Source organism: Pelodiscus sinensis, chromosome 4 (genome assembly GCF_049634645.1).
Source record: "Pelodiscus sinensis isolate JC-2024 chromosome 4, ASM4963464v1, whole genome shotgun sequence".
Classification (NCBI taxonomy): Eukaryota; Metazoa; Chordata; order Testudines; family Trionychidae; genus Pelodiscus; species Pelodiscus sinensis.
Genome location: NC_134714.1, coordinates 42,913,102 through 42,928,941, shown reverse-complemented (window position 1 = coordinate 42,928,941; position 15,840 = coordinate 42,913,102). Strand labels below are relative to the sequence as shown.

The 15,840-nt window shown below is 46.9% G+C and overlaps 1 protein-coding gene and 1 long non-coding RNA gene across 8 annotated transcripts in view; one reads left to right on the top strand and one right to left on the bottom strand.

Annotated features, from left to right (window-relative positions):
* LOC112544898 (uncharacterized) overlaps positions 1 to 15,840 on the bottom strand; it is a 195,692-nt gene that overhangs the window by 1,484 nt on the left and 178,368 nt on the right. The gene's annotated exons all lie outside the window — the stretch shown is intronic.
* ESRRB (estrogen related receptor beta) overlaps positions 1 to 15,840 on the top strand; it is a 185,612-nt gene that overhangs the window by 157,555 nt on the left and 12,217 nt on the right. For all 4 annotated transcript variants that reach the window (XM_025181980.2, XM_025181979.2, XM_075926835.1 and 1 more), the window contains 2 exons: positions 1,983 to 2,093; positions 3,402 to 3,563. In XM_025181980.2, the coding sequence (XP_025037765.1) occupies positions 1,983 to 2,093; positions 3,402 to 3,563 (273 nt within the window). The remainder of the gene's footprint in view (positions 1 to 1,982; positions 2,094 to 3,401; positions 3,564 to 15,840) is intronic.

Genomic DNA, 15,840 nt, shown 5'->3' with positions numbered 1-15,840 from the left:
AGGGCTGTCAGAGCTGATTTCACCTGACTCTCGGTAGCCCAGCCTCGCCGGTGGGGGAGCAGCTCTAACTAGGGCAAGGTCCCATGCCAGTGGAGAACTAAGTGCAACAGAGCCTAGCTCAGTCGTGTTCCCTCTTCTCATCTGCCTCTCATGCACTTCCCTTCTCTTTTCTGCACACTGGGCTGTGCAAGGGCCGCTCACAACAGCAATTCCTTTGTGCTGGGCTTTCAAGAGCTGGTTCTACTCCCCTGCACACTGGGGAGCAGGTCTCTGAAAATGGCACCAGGCTAGACAGGGAGAAGATGGGTCAATGGCACCTCCCCCTACAGTGCTGGCTGCTGGAGTGGGGATGCACACCATGGGACTGGATCTGGCCTATCATATTACCTTCCCCCACCTCCCAAGCTCACGTGCAAGGAGCTGTGCCTCATGAAGAGGAAGATCACTGTGTGGTCCCAAGGGCCTTACTGTGCATACAAGCACTGGACCAATCGCAGTACTAAGCACCCGCACCATCCAGCCCTCAAAGCACCCTTGCCAACAGAACCCTGCCAGCTCCTATGCTCGTGCATGAGTGCCGGTAAGCAGGTGTCATGCTTTCCACACCACTTGCTACTCAGGTCTATAGCTTCAAATCTGCATCATAGCCCTCACATGGGCACTGATGTTGCTGTAAAGTGGTGGTAGAGTTAGTAGCAGGGTACGGCTGCTCGTATTGGTAAGGGGTGTCATTGCTTTTGGGTACAGATTTGGTATAGTGCCTCCAGGTTACTGAAACAGTATTGGTTAGAGAACAAAGTGTTGGTCTGATTTGAGTAATTTACTTGTCAGATTAAGTCTCTCTCTGCTATACAATAGCTGTGAGTAGACTGCAGTTTCCTGAAAGGTACATGTTGTTTAAAATGTAGTTATGAGATGTATTTTTTTTTTAGCTCTATGGATTGATCACCAAATAGTTGCTAGATTTGTCAGATAAATCAGATAAATCATGTGGTGTTATTTCGGTACTCTGATTGGATGAAATCGGCACACAAATATTATTGCTGTGAATATTGCATTTGCAAAATTAAAATTCAATTTCCATTTGACTCGCAATTGACTTTCAATGGCAGTTTGTCCAATTTGTCCAATTTTATAGAGATTGAACACGACCAGAAAAAGCCAACAAGAAAGGAATTTAATAATCTGGACAGCTATTCATGGTCTTATTTTTCCACTATTCACTCAAGTCTACTACTGATGTAGAAGTTCGATTGCTGTTCTTGTCTCAATGATTGATCCTGCTATTGCTGTTTGTATAGGTTTAGTGATTTCAGTGTTGTATTTGATGCTTTGCTTGTTGTTTAACTCAGAGTATTGAAGTATTGTTACTACAATTCTTCACTGCCTCCTTCGTTCGGTTTTATCATTGCCTTTCTGTGGTAGAAGTTACAATGTCTTGTTCCTGTTTATATTTAGCTCTTCTTTCATTATGGGTTGCCTTGCTTGACTAATCTTGGTTCTATTCATATTTCAGAATCTATTTGTTAGGGGCAGCTTTCCTCAAATATAAACAGCAAAAGGTCACAGAGCATTTAACTTTTCATTTTTAAGAACAATCTAAAAGGGTTTTTTCATAAGCGCAGTTTCGACTGACACTTCTGAGACTTTCTTTTTAAAAACATGATCATCCAGAGGGCACAGAAATCTGAAGCCCTCAATTTATCCACAATGCAATGATTCAAGAATTGAGGTGGGTTGGTTTTTGTCTTCATTAATGTTTTCTGGAGAGATAGCTGTCCTAGTGATATTGTCAGAGCAGGAGGCTGCCCACCTGGCTCTCTTGGGACAACTGGGCTGGATTCAGCGCATAAGCCGTTTGTCCTGGTCAGGGAAATTCTGCTGGGTAAGGAAGACTATCCAGGCTTCCTCATTTACAAAACTGTAGCAGTCATTATGACGCTGCTAGGGGATTGTAAGTTTCTTTCCTCTCTTCCCTACAGGAGTTCGTCTGGACCGGGTCCGCGGAGGACGCCAGAAGTACAAGAGAAGATTGGACTCAGAGAGCAGTACTTATCTGAGCTTACAGATTCCTCCTCCAGCCAAAAAGCCATGTATGTACAAGCTTCCTATTGTGTTCCTTAAGTCCAGCACAGCTTCTTTTTCTATTGGTGTTGTGGGTGCACAAATAATGTTGTGGGCTTGTTGTCCTCTTCTGTTTCCATTACAAACCACCACCATCAGATTGGGTTTTTTTTTTTTTTCAATGAATATAGACTGTGCGTGGAATAGTGTCATCTAAGGCTATGGCTCATTGATGGTACTCTTTTTGGATCATCAGTCAGAATTAGGGATGTAAGCGCCTAGGCTTATCCGGTAGTTGAGTCACTACTCAACTAGTCGCTTCCCCCCTCCTGCTGCCACTGTATCAGAGGAACAGGGAGGGGAGGAGCAGGAGCTGGCTTAAAAGCCGATTCCCCCCAGCACCATCTCCGTGAGGAAGGCAGCGGCGCAACAGTGGACACAGCACAAGCGGGACCGAAGCAGTCCACTCTTGTGCAGGGTCCCAAGTGCTGCACTTCTCCCTTTGAAATGTACGAGAGCTGCAGGCAGCTCTTGTACATTTCAAAGGGAGAGGCACAGCAGGATAGCAAGTGTCGCCCTTATCGACTAGTGGATGGAAATTCCATCGAATACTTGATTAGTCAAAAATTAACATCCCTAACCAGAGCTGTCTCAGAGAGAGAGAGACTAAGTGTATAACTTCAGTGCTGCTGTGGTCCTTCCTGCACCCAAGAGCCACTAAATCACATGGCCCCCATATCTCTCGCCACCATGTCACCACGTTGTTTTCTTAGCGTCTCACCATCCCATCAGTTGTTTGTCCAGCATATTGATCTAAGACTTTTCTCACTGTTGTTGTGTGTCTATAGGATACCTGGTATAACTGAACAATGTCTTCTTATAAGACTTCTACTGGTGTTGCCTCAGTACTAAAATGTCATAGATTCTAGTTTTCAACCTCTACACCAGTGATTTTCAAACTGGGGTGTACACATACCTAGAGTGGTATGCAGGCTGTCATTTGGGAATGTGTGAGAAAAGTCCTATAGTGGCAGAGAACACATTTTGCTTAGTAAGATTTGGCAATCTAATCATAGGTATGCTATTACCCTGTCTCAGATGGAGGTAGGTGGCAGACTACATTATTTGGAAAGGAACACACAGCATAAGAAGTTTGAAAACTCTACACTAACTACAGTTCAGTTTCCCTCCTGCTGTGAACAAAACACATTTCTGAGATCCCAAATTGCAGGTCCCATAACACCAATTTTGTATCCTGCTAAGTATTGTCTGAAAGCTGCTACAAACACACCATCTCCTGCCAGGTGCAGTAGTAACCTCTCCTCTGACATTTGCAGTGACTAAGATCGTCTCCCACCTGATGGTGGCAGAGCCAGAGAAGATTTATGCCATGCCTGACCCCACCATGCCGGAGAGTGACATCAAAGCGCTGACAACCCTCTGTGACTTAGCAGACAGGGAACTGGTGGTGATCATTGGATGGGCAAAGCACATCCCAGGTAACAAGGGGGAAGTTAGGGGAGGGGAAATGAGTGTGAAAGGCAAGGGGAGGTGATTATTTACCACTGTGAGCATCACTTTATCTTGGCACTCTGATGAGCTGAATCTACTTCAAGAGAAAGCTGCTCACAGTGAGGCCTTCGTTGGCAATGAGTTCAATACAGTATATGATTGATTTGTGCAAATTAATGATCTACGCTTAGTGTCCTAGGATTATGTGGTAGCTTTACAGACCGTATTCTACAGCAGTCAGTAGTGCCTGTGACTGAGTGGGACAACAGTAACCCCTGGCCATGAGCCTTTGGGATTATGTGGGACAGTGGTGGGCTTTGGTGATTTTTGCATGCCCTATGGCATTGGCTCAGGACAGTCTGAATCCACTGTGTCTATAGATAACCATGGCAACTGGATGTTGTACCCAGTCTTGTTATATTCCCCTGTTGCCAGTAGTGGCCAGGAGCTGTGCTGCTGCAGCACCACAGAACAGGGAGCCCAGTGCCCATCTGAAGGGGAAGCTTTCCTAGCCAAGAGGAGCAAGGCCAATGAGCAAGGCTCATCCATGTGGCAACTGAGGAGGGCACCACTTTGGAGCTCCTGTTTCCTGTGTTGATGGAAGGTGGGAACATTTTGACTGTAATGGGATCTGGCTCCACAGGGAAGCTGACTGGGGCGTGTCCAGGCCTTCCATACTGTTCATTCAGCACAGCAGCAGCGTTCCGTGTGGAACATGAGCACTGTAGCGACAGGTCCCAGGCTGAAGGAGAGACCATCTCCCTCATTCAGCTCATCAGTTGATGAAGTGGGTTTTGCCCATGAAAGCTCATGGTTCTATACGTCTTTGTTAGTCTCTGCGGTGCCACAGGACTACTTGTTGTTTTCTCACTCACATAGTGAGGGCTCCCATGTGATTCCTGCCATTCAGAGCCCACAGCTTGATCTTATGTCAAGCTCCAGAACATAACGCAGCAAGAGGAGAAGACCTGGCATCTTAGACAAAAATTCTGATTGGGTAGCAAAAGTGCAGGGCGAGTGGGGAGAGATTCCAGAAGTGTCCCCAGAGCTCACTTTGCTGCGTTGCAGAAGACTTCTTCTGGTGGACATGCAGCATGAATTAGTTGATCAGCAGTCTCAGCCCCTGCCACTTCTTTCCCCCCAGCCTATAGGAATATTTTGTACTCAGCTGCTGGCCTAATCTGCTGTTGACCATGCACACAGTGCTCCATCTTCTGCACAGGTTCACACTCTCCCCAGCCCACTTCTTGGTTCATCAGTTCCATGCTTCAACCATGCAGCATCTTTCCATGACACATTTTAAGTCCCATCTGATCACTTGGTAGGATCTGCCATAGTTCAGTTGTCCTAGCCTAGCAGGCATTTGACTCATGCAGTGACTGATTTCTGCAGTTTGTCCTTGTTCTCTTTGGGTATGTCTACACTACCACCCTAGTTCGAACTAGGGTGGTTAATGTAGTCAATCGAAGTTGCAAATGAAGCCCGGGATTTAAATATCCCGGGCTTCATTTGCATCTTGCCGGGCGCCACCATTTTTAAATCCCCAGTAGTTCGGACTCCGTGCCCGCGGCTACACGCGGCATGGAGTAGGTAGTTCGAATTAGGCTTTCTAATTCGAACTACCGTTCCACCTAGTTCGAACTAGGGTGGTAGTGTAGACATACCCTTTTTGGCTGCTGCTCCTCTTGGTTTTGGAATGACTGTTTCTCAGTAAATTTTGTCATCGTTGGATTCTCAGGTTGGTGGCTCCGCTTGAGAAGATTTTCTGGGTTGCTTGCAGTGGGGACTTCTGGGCAGCTTGTCCTACATGTACAAAGGGATTCAGGCACCTAAAGAGCAGATTTAGACCCTTGTGAGCCACAAAGCCCCTCACTTAGCTGCCTTATATGCACCCACATTCACTTGGCACCAACATTTCCACTGTAAAAGTTCCCTAAGACTCCAAGTTCCTCCTGCCTCTGGTCATGTTCACTATGGCATCAGGAAGCGGGAGAGGTCTAGACAACTCTTTCATGCCTTAGCTGCAGCAAAATCCTCAAACCAGGGGAAAGACAGGCATTTCCCCGCCTGTCCCCACAGGGCTCAGTCCAGTCAGTGCACTCAGAGAGCATATTCAACACCACCTCCCTTAGGTCATGGGGATATGGTACTCACCGGGGATGTGGGAGACACACGTCCATTCTCCCACTGACCAATGAGAGAGGCTTTGAACAGGGGTTTCCCCACCTCCCAGGTGAGCGTGTGACTAAAGGTTGTAAGAGAGGCCACCGCTTCCTCACAAGACACCTGCATAGCCTGACTCCAGACAGCAGGTTGTGGCTTTAGATTGCAAACAGAGATAGGTGCCTGGAGCCTGGATTTAAATGCCTATCTCCATGGTGGGGGTAGATTAGGACACATCTCTCTTCTAGGCATCCACCATTGGCTAGTTTACCTGACTTTCCACCTGGTGTGCAGACTTTTATGGATCCCATTCTTAGGCATCCACATGTCCCCCTTCACTGTACAGGGAGCCTAGGGGCGTAACTCAAGCTTTGAAGCTCCTATTGTGATTTGCTAGGCACCATGAGTTAGGTGTTTCATAGTCACACCCCTGACTGTAGAGCAGGGGTCTCAAACTCCCAGTCCGTGGGCTATTGTGGGTTGGAGTAAATGCACGGCCTGGCCTGAGAGTGCTGGCAGGCTGGGGAGGAGCAGGCTGTCTGTTATTGTTTCCTAAGCCTCACTCTGTCTCCCACCGTCCTGCCCTCTCCTCCCATAGCACCCCATCCTCCAAGGGACATAGCCTCAGGGATTATCGGGGGAGGGCCTAGTGTGGCTTGGCACCAGCGGTTGAGCTCCCTCACACTTCCTGTGACAGCAGGAGCAATTCCTCCAGCCTGAGATGGCCCATGGGCTGGGAGTTTGAGATCTCTGCTGTAGAGATTGGAGAAATAGGTCTTTCTGGGGGCAGTGTTTGTGAGCGGAGGTTAATGCCAGGGCTGCCCTTCTTAAAGGAGATCTGCAGTATCCGGGATTACACCACTCGCTAGCTGTGGAATCCACCTGGGGCTGATTCAGCACAAACTGGGCTATGTTGCTGATTGAGGATTCTCAGCCTGGATTGCTCCATTAACCCAGCAGCCGGGTTAACTCCCTTAACAGAAAGGGCATGAACACAAGCCAGCTAAAGATACGGCAGCACAGCCAAAAAACCCCACAAGAGCAAGCGTCCGAGCTCAGGTGAACTATTTCAGGCTTGTGCTACAGAGCTTCAGTGCAGAGGCTCCTGCTTAGCTGGGGGCCCAGCCCAAATGTCCATGCTGCTGTTCCTAGCCCTCAAGTGCACGCCCGGTCAGCTGACCCAGCCCTGACACTTCCTGCCCTGGTTTTTTTGCTGCATGGCCCCACCCAACACAGTTACTCACAAATTACTCACTGAAGGAGATTCAGGGGGTAGCTGAGTTAGTCTGTTACAGAAAAAAAACAACAAATGGTCTGGTATCACTTTATAGACCAGTCATCTGAAGAAGTGGGCTGTGCCCACGAAAGCTCAGGATACCATCTACCTGTTCTGTTAGTCTATAAAGTGCTACCAGACCATTTGTTGTTTTTTAAATTACTCACTGTGAGTGTTAGTTCCCAGACATCTAGGTGTGGAAGTCCCTTATCACTGCTGTGCATTGCAGTAACTCAGAGGTCACTTGCTTAGACCTGTGATGAACTTAAGCTGCTCCTCCCTGAATTTTATTATGGAAACTTTTTCATTTTAGCGCTGCTGCTTCTGCCCTAGCACCGGGAAGTGCACAGTGACTGCTACACTGTAAAATGGGTACGACAGAGTTCTCCTGCAAATCTCCCCTATTTTCTATTTCCCTTTCCTGTGAATAAACCCCATTGTGGCAATACAAGCACCACATGTCCTGGGCTGGTCAGAGCTCAGTCCAGCTCAACAGTAACAAACTAATGGCTTTACACAAGCACTTTTAATACAATAGACGACAGACTTTTTATTTTAATCCCTCCCCCGTCACAAATAAAAATAATAAAACAAACTGAGTGAAGCAGCAGCACAGAGAAGGAGACTGACTCAAATGGGTGTATCACTGCAGCTGGTTTCTTTCAGTCTGCACACCCCGAAACTCAGCCATCAAGGAGCTCACCCATCAGGGCTAATCTCACACACAGGTTGCCACACAGCTGAATTCTTAGACATGGGAGGCTTGATTTCTCCACAGGCTCTTAGGCTGAGCATTTGCAGGGCTTGTCTTTTAGACACCCTGCTGCCCAGTGGGATTCACAGGTTAGGCAGCCAGAACTAGAGAGGGTTCAGAGCTAAAAAAGGGACTCTCAGAAGCCAGCAAGCTGAAAGGGGAGCTGCCTAAGCGAGCCCCTCTCAGGAACCAAGGCCTCAAGTCAATGCTGGTCAGAGATGCCTTCTGCCACTTGGGAGTCTCTAGTTAAAGCTGTTCTACTTTGTATAAAATACTTAAATAGCCCTTGGGCCAATGGGCAGAGGCCACTACCAGTATTTTTCCTGCAACAGCCTAGCAAACTCCTTCTTACAAACAGCTTGTTTATGATGATAAACTTATCCCCTATTGGCACATCTAGGCACCAGCAGTCTGGCATGTAGCTTGCACATTAGGCGTGTACTCAACATGAGGGCCCTGAAGGAGTATTTTTTATAACATCATTTAGTAGTTTTGAATTGGCTGCAAGTTTGTCTTAGCAGGGCACCGTGGTTCCCTCAAAATAATGCAGTTCCCTTCAAGTACAGTGATGCTCATTGGCAGGTAGTTCACCAGCGCCTGTACATCAGGGGTAACCCACAAGGCCAGCACATAGTCAACAAAAGCTTTCTGTGAGACAGAGGGGACTGTGGGTGCAGCTACACTTCAGAAATACAGTAGCAGTGACACTGAGTCCGCTGCCTTAGGCTCGCACTACACAGCTGAACTAAACGCTGCAGACATCCCTGCTGAGGCGGGAGCCCAAGCTCTGAGACCCTGCCCCCCAGGCAGCAGCCTGAGTGGGAACACCTACTGAGCCCCATGAGACTGGCTGCTGCTGGGATCTTTCTGCAGTGTAGACACACCCTATGGGACCTGTCCTGCTGATCTGCTCCTTTCCTGGCACATTTAGGATCTTTTGGGATTTAGGATCCTGGCACATTCAGGATCGTTCCACTGCTGCATGGCCAGTTTTATGACCAACTGGCTTTTGAACTTTTCAGACCCCAGAGGAAGGACAGACATTTGCTGGAGCCTCTGGCAGTTCCTGCAGTAGTTTTATCCTACCTCTAGCAGAGCTGTGGTTCAGCCCACGTTCAGGTGTAGAATGACTGACCTGAAACTCTAGTTTAAGCGATTTTGCAGTCATTCAGCTGTTCGCAATGGCTAAGAAAAAAAGGCTGATGAGTTTGGCATAATGGCAGTCTCTTGAAGGCCTATGACATTGAATTGACCTCTTAGTTCTCAGACCAAAAAGTCTAAGATAGGAAGGGGTTGGCTGTTTTCTTTTCATAGCTGTGAGTTGTACCCGTTGTGATTGTGTTGGGTTTATTTGGGGTTTTTTGAGTTTTATTCCATAGCATGTGAGAGTTTGACACTCACTCTAAGTCAGTGGGTGGGCATTCGTGTGGCAGACTGTAATCCCTGCTCTAGTGTCTATTAAGTTGCCCATTGCCCCCCAGGACATGGGTAGTTGGGGGCATGTGCATGGCTCTGTTAGACAGTTAGATGCTATGGGATCCTTATCAGTGGAAACTTTGGTGCCTAGTGTATTAAGGAGCTGCTGGAAACTGGGATATTTGATGATCTAAATGTTGGACTTACTTAAGCACCTAAAGTTGCAATTAGATGCCTACCTCCCCCTTGTAAGTGTAGCCCCTGAATCTCAGACATCAAGAACAAAGCAAAAGCACTAATATCCCATCTGTCAGTCTTGTGTTCAATTAGAATGTTGTTTTTAACAACCCAGGCTCAGGAATGAGCCCAGCACTTCAAGGTCCCAGAGCAAACTTGTTCTTTAATGTCAGCAAAATGAAACTGATTTAAGCTTAAAGCCACTCTCCTGCCATCACGAACATGAAAATATTCTTTAAAAGTGTTGAGCAAACATCATTAGCTCAGTGTCCTCCCCAACCAGCTTGGAGTCCTTCCCCTTTGGATGAGACTTGCCTTCTTGTTCTCCTTCCACCCAGCCCCTCTGTTAATCACCTTTGTATTTCATCTACCTTTTACACATGCTTTTGTGTAGAAGAGGAGACTTCTCTTGAGGGAAACAACAGAGGCTGTCCCGAGGTATCTGTTGTACTGTGCACACTGGGAAGCTGATCGCAGCAGCACAGAATGAAATATGGCAAGTGGAGTGACAGCAGCTGTGTCTGGAGTGGCCTCAGATCCTATAATTACAGCTCCCTTTATTACCTCTGCTAATGGCCCTCCAGGATGACAGAAATGATAATAAATTAACAGATTATGAACTCCACTTGCCACAAATTATGTGTGTAGGTTTAAAAAAATTCTGGGAGAGCACCCTGCCAAATCATTGAAATAAAAAAACGAAATGTCACCACAGCAGCTAGAGCAAACCAGGTAATTTTCCACAGGGGATGTGGCAACCTGTGGCTGGAATGCGGGGGAATGGAATTCACGCGTGGCTGTCGTGAGAGGTGATCAGTTTTGTGCTAGGCTACAGCCGAGAGAATGCAGCTGCAGCACTGTAGAGTCTGACTGCTTCAGTACAAGGGCACAAGCGGGTGGAGTGGGGCCTGAAAGTTGAGTGTTCAGCAGCCGTGAGCACCAGGCTCTAATATAGTAGTACCGAGGCACTTGTGTCTCATTATTGAAGGGTCCCGTGTGGCAAACTAGCTGAGATTCACATTTCGTTGCTGGGTCTGACTGTTGTGCCGGCAAACAGCACAGATAACACAGTTGTGTTGCTGGAAGTTCTTTGGTTCTGTGTCATTAATGCAGTTGGGGTCTGTGCTAGGGATGTTAAGGACTAGTCAACTATCCGATAAGCAAATGCTTATCGGATAGTCAGTCGACTAGTCAATCCCCACCCCCCTTGCTACCTCTATCAGATAGAGGCAGCAACGGGGGGAGGGAAGAGGGGGTACTTCAAAGCAGCAGCAACACACATCTGGTCCCGGGCTCTGTGCAGCGTTTCAGCAGAACCTGGGGTCAGTTGGAGATTCCCTAGCTGATGGCAGGTTCCGTGCAGCATTTCCCCAGAACCTGGGGTCAGCTGGGACTCCCCAGTTGATCCCGGATTCCATGGAAATGCCGCGCTGGAGCCTGGGATCAGATGGGGAGTTCCCAGCTGACCCTGGCTCTGCGTGGCACTTCAAATCAGCAGTGCCTGGGGTTAGCGGGGGACCTGGGATGTAGCTGGGTAAAAGTTAGAGCAGCCCTAAATAGTGCTCTCACTTGCACCAAAGAGTAGAACAGCCCCTAGCCAACTGCAGCGTGGTGGGGGTGCAAAGGTGGAATAAAATACGTCAGCCAGACATGAGGTTCTAACCCTGTATCTATAGTTTTGCATTCAGTGGAGGTCTGTCTGTGTACTGTTTCTTGTCATACCTGACTCCCTAATCTTGTTTCTTCATTGGTATAGGAGGCAACAGGTGAATAAAGTCTTTATGGCCAGTAATTCTTCCAATTTTAATCTGACAGATTCTAGAAAATAGGCTAGAAAGGGCAGAAGCTGGCAGTCCCTGCTAATGCCAATTGGCCCATAACCTCACATTGTTTCTAACCAGGTCCAGCAGAGCAGAAAGCTTCCTTCTTTCTGGGCACAGGTTCACTTACTGGTTCTAGTTCTTACCACAGATCTCCACCTAAACTCTGTGGCTACGTCTAGATTGGCATGAGTTTCCGGAAATGCTTTTAACGGAAAAGTTTTCTGTTAAAAGCATTTTCTGAACAGAGCGTCTAGATTGGCACGGACGCTTTTCCACAAAAGCACTTTTTGCGGAAAAGCGTCCGTGGCCAATCTAGACGCACTTTCCCGCAAAAAAGCCCTGATCGCCATTTTCGCGATCGGGGCTTTTTTGCGGAAAACAAATCTCAGCTGTCTACACTGGCCCTTTTGCGCAAAAGTTTTGCACAAAAGGGACTTTTGCCCGAACGGGAGCAGCATAGTATTTCCGCAAGAAGCACTGATTTCTTACAGTAGGACGTCAGTGCTTTTGCGGAAATTCAAGCGGCCAGTGTAGACAGCTGGCAAGTTTTTCCGGAAAAGCGGCTGATTTTCCAGAAAAACTGGCCAGTCTAGACACATCCCTTGAGTTCAGTGACACCAGCATAAATCCAGAGTCCACATCCATTGAGGTCCATGGAATTATTTTATTTATACAAAGTTGAGATCAGTATCTGGCTCTAACTCCCAGATCTCTGGTGGTGACTGATCTTCAAAGTGGGTAAGAGAGACACAGGTGCCATATGTCAGTGGTTCTCAACCAGGGGTATGTGTGCCATCGAGGCATGAAGAGGTTTGATGGCGAGTAGATTGTATTATTTGTCGAGCCCTGCCCATAGCTAGACCAAATATTATCTAGAGCATCCTTGATAGGTGTTTGCTCTTAAATATCTCCAGAGATGGAGATTCCACAGCCTCCCTGGGCTATTTATTCCAGTGTTTAACCACCCTGTTGGGCAGGAAGTTTTTCCTAATGTCCAACCTAAACCTCCCTTGCTGCAGTTTAAGCCCATTGCTTCTTGTCCTAGCCTCAGAGGTTAAGAATTTTTCTCCATCCTACTTGAAACAACGTTTTATGTACCTGAAAATGGTTGTCCTGTTCCCTCTCAGTCTACTCGTTTCCAGACTAAACAAACCCATTTTTTTCCAATCCTGCCTCATAGGTCATGTTTTCTAGACCTTTAATCAGTTTTGTTCTCTTCTCTGGACTTTCTTCAATTTTTCCAGAAATGTAGTGCCCAGGACTGGACACAATACTCCAGCAGAGGCCCAATGAACATTGAGTAGAGCAGAAGAATCATGTCTTGCTTATGACACTACTCTTAATACATCCCAAAATTGTGTGCTTTTTTTTTGCAATAGTGTCACACTGATGACTTTTATTTATATATGACCCCTAACTCCCTTGCTGCAGTACTCCTTCCTAGGCAGTCTTTTCCCATTTTGTATATGTGCAACTGATTGTTCCTTCCTAAGTGGAGTACTTTGCATTTGTCCTTATTCAATTTCATCCTCTTTAACTCAGACCATTTCTGCAGTTTGTCCAGATAATTTTGAATTTTAACCCTATCCTCCAAAGCACTCTCAACTCCGCCCATCTTAGTATCATCTGCAACTTGTATAATCTGAATAACTGATGAAGATATTGAACTGAACTGGATCCAGAGGTGAAATTAACTTAAATTGATTATGGGTACTGGTGTATCACCCCCTGCCAGGAGGGGGCACAGTGCAAGGGATTGGGAGGTTGTGATAAGACAGTACCTTTAAGAGATGTGAGTTTGGAGTAGGATTGGAGGGCTCAGGGCAGCATGTGGGGATATGAGGGATGCAATATCTGAGCCCTTAGCAATTATCTTCAAAAAGTCATGAAACGGGAGATATTCCAGAAGATTGGAAAAGGGCAAATATAGCTATAGCCTAGGTTTATCAGGTAGTTGAGTCCACTACATGATCCACCCTCCCTCCCCCCAGCACTTGCTGCCTCTGTATCAGAGGCAGCAAGTGGGGAGCAGGAGCTGGTGCTGGGGGAAACTGGCTTCAGTCAGCTCCTTGAGTATTCTAGGAGTTTTCAGATATACCTCAGTCAGTTCCTTGAGTATTTCATCAAGTCCTGATCATCTAATTTGTCTAAGTAACTTTTAACTTGTTTTGTTCCTATTTTAGTCACTGGCATTCACTATGTTAGACATCCAATCACCCCCAGCCTTCTTGGTGGTCAAATCAGCTAGATATTTGCCTAGTTTAGAATAGACTACATGAAAAGTACTAGTAAAATCAATAGAAACTAAAATTTCATGCCACCAATGACTTGTTTATACTGCTCTGTATACTGTTTAGAGTTTTTCACCAGGGTGGTGGTGGGGGGTCACAATTTAAGTCAATCATAAAAATCAAAAGTAATTGATTTGTCAGTAATAGCGTGCTGTCACACGGTTGTATTTTTTATGTCTGACTTTGTGAGGTGAAACTTAGGGTACACAAGACAAGTCAGCCTCCTGAAAGAGTACAGTAGTCTGGAAAGGCCGAGAACTACTGCCGTAGCTCCATCTAATACACACACTCCATTCATTTCCATCCAGCATACTTACTAGCAGTTTTCCAACACTTTCTGTGGGTGATTGTCATTTGCAGTGCTTTTTTTGTAAGAAAAAAGGTGCCAGTACTCCAAGCTCAAAGTTGTTGAGCAAAAACAAACAAAAAAATCTTCCCCATATTTATTGTCACAACAGCTCTTTCAGGTAGAGAAGTGCCCCATTTTAGAAATGAGGCAGAACAAGACTAAGCGACCGACCCAGGGCAACTGTGGGAGTTGAACTGAGGACCCTCAAGTCCCAAGCTTGCATCTTAAGTCCTGAACAGCCTTCCTTTTTGGAGTTGAATGAATGGCTAATGCCACAGTGGGGAGTGCAACTAGGAGAGAGTGAGAGAGGCTAGAAACGTAGGGAACTGAAGTTATAACAACTTTTCTGCAAAGCAGCCCCCCTCTCTCCCAGAGGGGATAGCACATTCACACCACATGCAGCAGAGGAGAGTGTCAGCAAGGCATCAGAAATCAGGAACTTGATGTACATTTCTCCTCAGGCCATTCTCCCATTTACTGCCCTGAGACACTGAGGTAAAAGGGGGACTGTATCCCAGCTGCAACAGAAGGGGCTAAGGAAGAAGGAAGAGGTAGGTCTCAGAAATAAATTTTTTTTTTTTTTTTAAAGAGAAGGAACAGGGGGGTATCAAACTTGCCCATATGAATACCTAACTCTTCAGGATAGCCACACCCTACTAGCTGACTCAAGAACACAGCCAGTCCTTTCTCTACAAACATATTCAGGGCCTGGAACAGGCCTGGATTGTTAGCTGGAAAGAAGCCCGTGACAATGGGGAGTATGTATGAGCCTCCCTCCCACAGCGACGGTAACCCCATGCTATTGGGTGGATAGATTGAATCCCTAGCTGAGTGCTAACTCATTTCACTCTCTATTCCAAGCTCCTCTCCCTGGTGGTCTTTAGCTGTTCCCTTATTCCCTCTGGCACTCCTCCCCAATGGATTATCGATTCCTCCCTCCCACCCACTGCTACCCCCCAGACCTCACACACACACCCCCACGTGACAGCTGATTGGTATCTGTTAATTAATGTGGCCTGGGGCCTCTTTTCTATTCAGGGGCCTGATAAGGGAAATTGGATGTCCAAGGGCTGCCATGCCATTATCACCCTTTGCTTCCCCTGGCAACACAAACACAAAACATGGTGTAGTGATAAATAAATAAGACTAACCCATCTTCCTACCCCCACTTCCTTAGGCTGAGATAGCACTGATAGAAAAATAGAACCTACAGTCAGTCAATACAGCAATCACCAGCTCTTTTGTTAATTGCTGACTTGATAACAAGAGAAATCAAATGATCATTGCAGTGGCTGGTTACCTGGGCCCAGACACAGGACTTGAGCAGTGCAGACTGTGGGAATAAAGGGCATCTCACTGCATACAATTTGTGGCCTATGGAGATGGAGAATCTCGGAGGCGGGGGCTAATGAACACAGATGAGGCTGCAGGAGGAAGAGGGGCAGAGGACACTGAATGAGTTAAGGAGAGAAAACTTAAAAAAAGGTGGGCGCCTGGATGTGAGGGAGGGGAGAGAAGGCTGCATCAAGTCCCAGGTGTTTCTGCTGCTTAGAAATACCCAGGCCTTCCCACTTCTGCTCAGTTCTGAGAGACTCTATTGCCAGGACAGGCTGCCCCGTATAAACACCGTGCTCTGCTCTCTGTCATGGTGGGCAGGGATACTACACACAGAGTTTAGGATTTGCAGACAGACACAAGGCACTTGTGTCCATTCAGGAGCCAGTGTCAGGCTGCTACAGAGCCTGAGGCCATCTCTGCAGTACCTCTCCTTTTTCTTACAGCCCAGCAGAGTTTTTCCTCGTTGCTTCACCACTTCAGGCAAAATCTCTTTCATACTCCCTTGTATTTCAGACACTAGAGCAGAGGGTGCCTCTCATCTCAATCTCAGCTCTGTCATATGGGTGGTTGTGCACGCACGCTTCTTTTCGTGTGAACAGTGCTTTGTGCCATCCTGT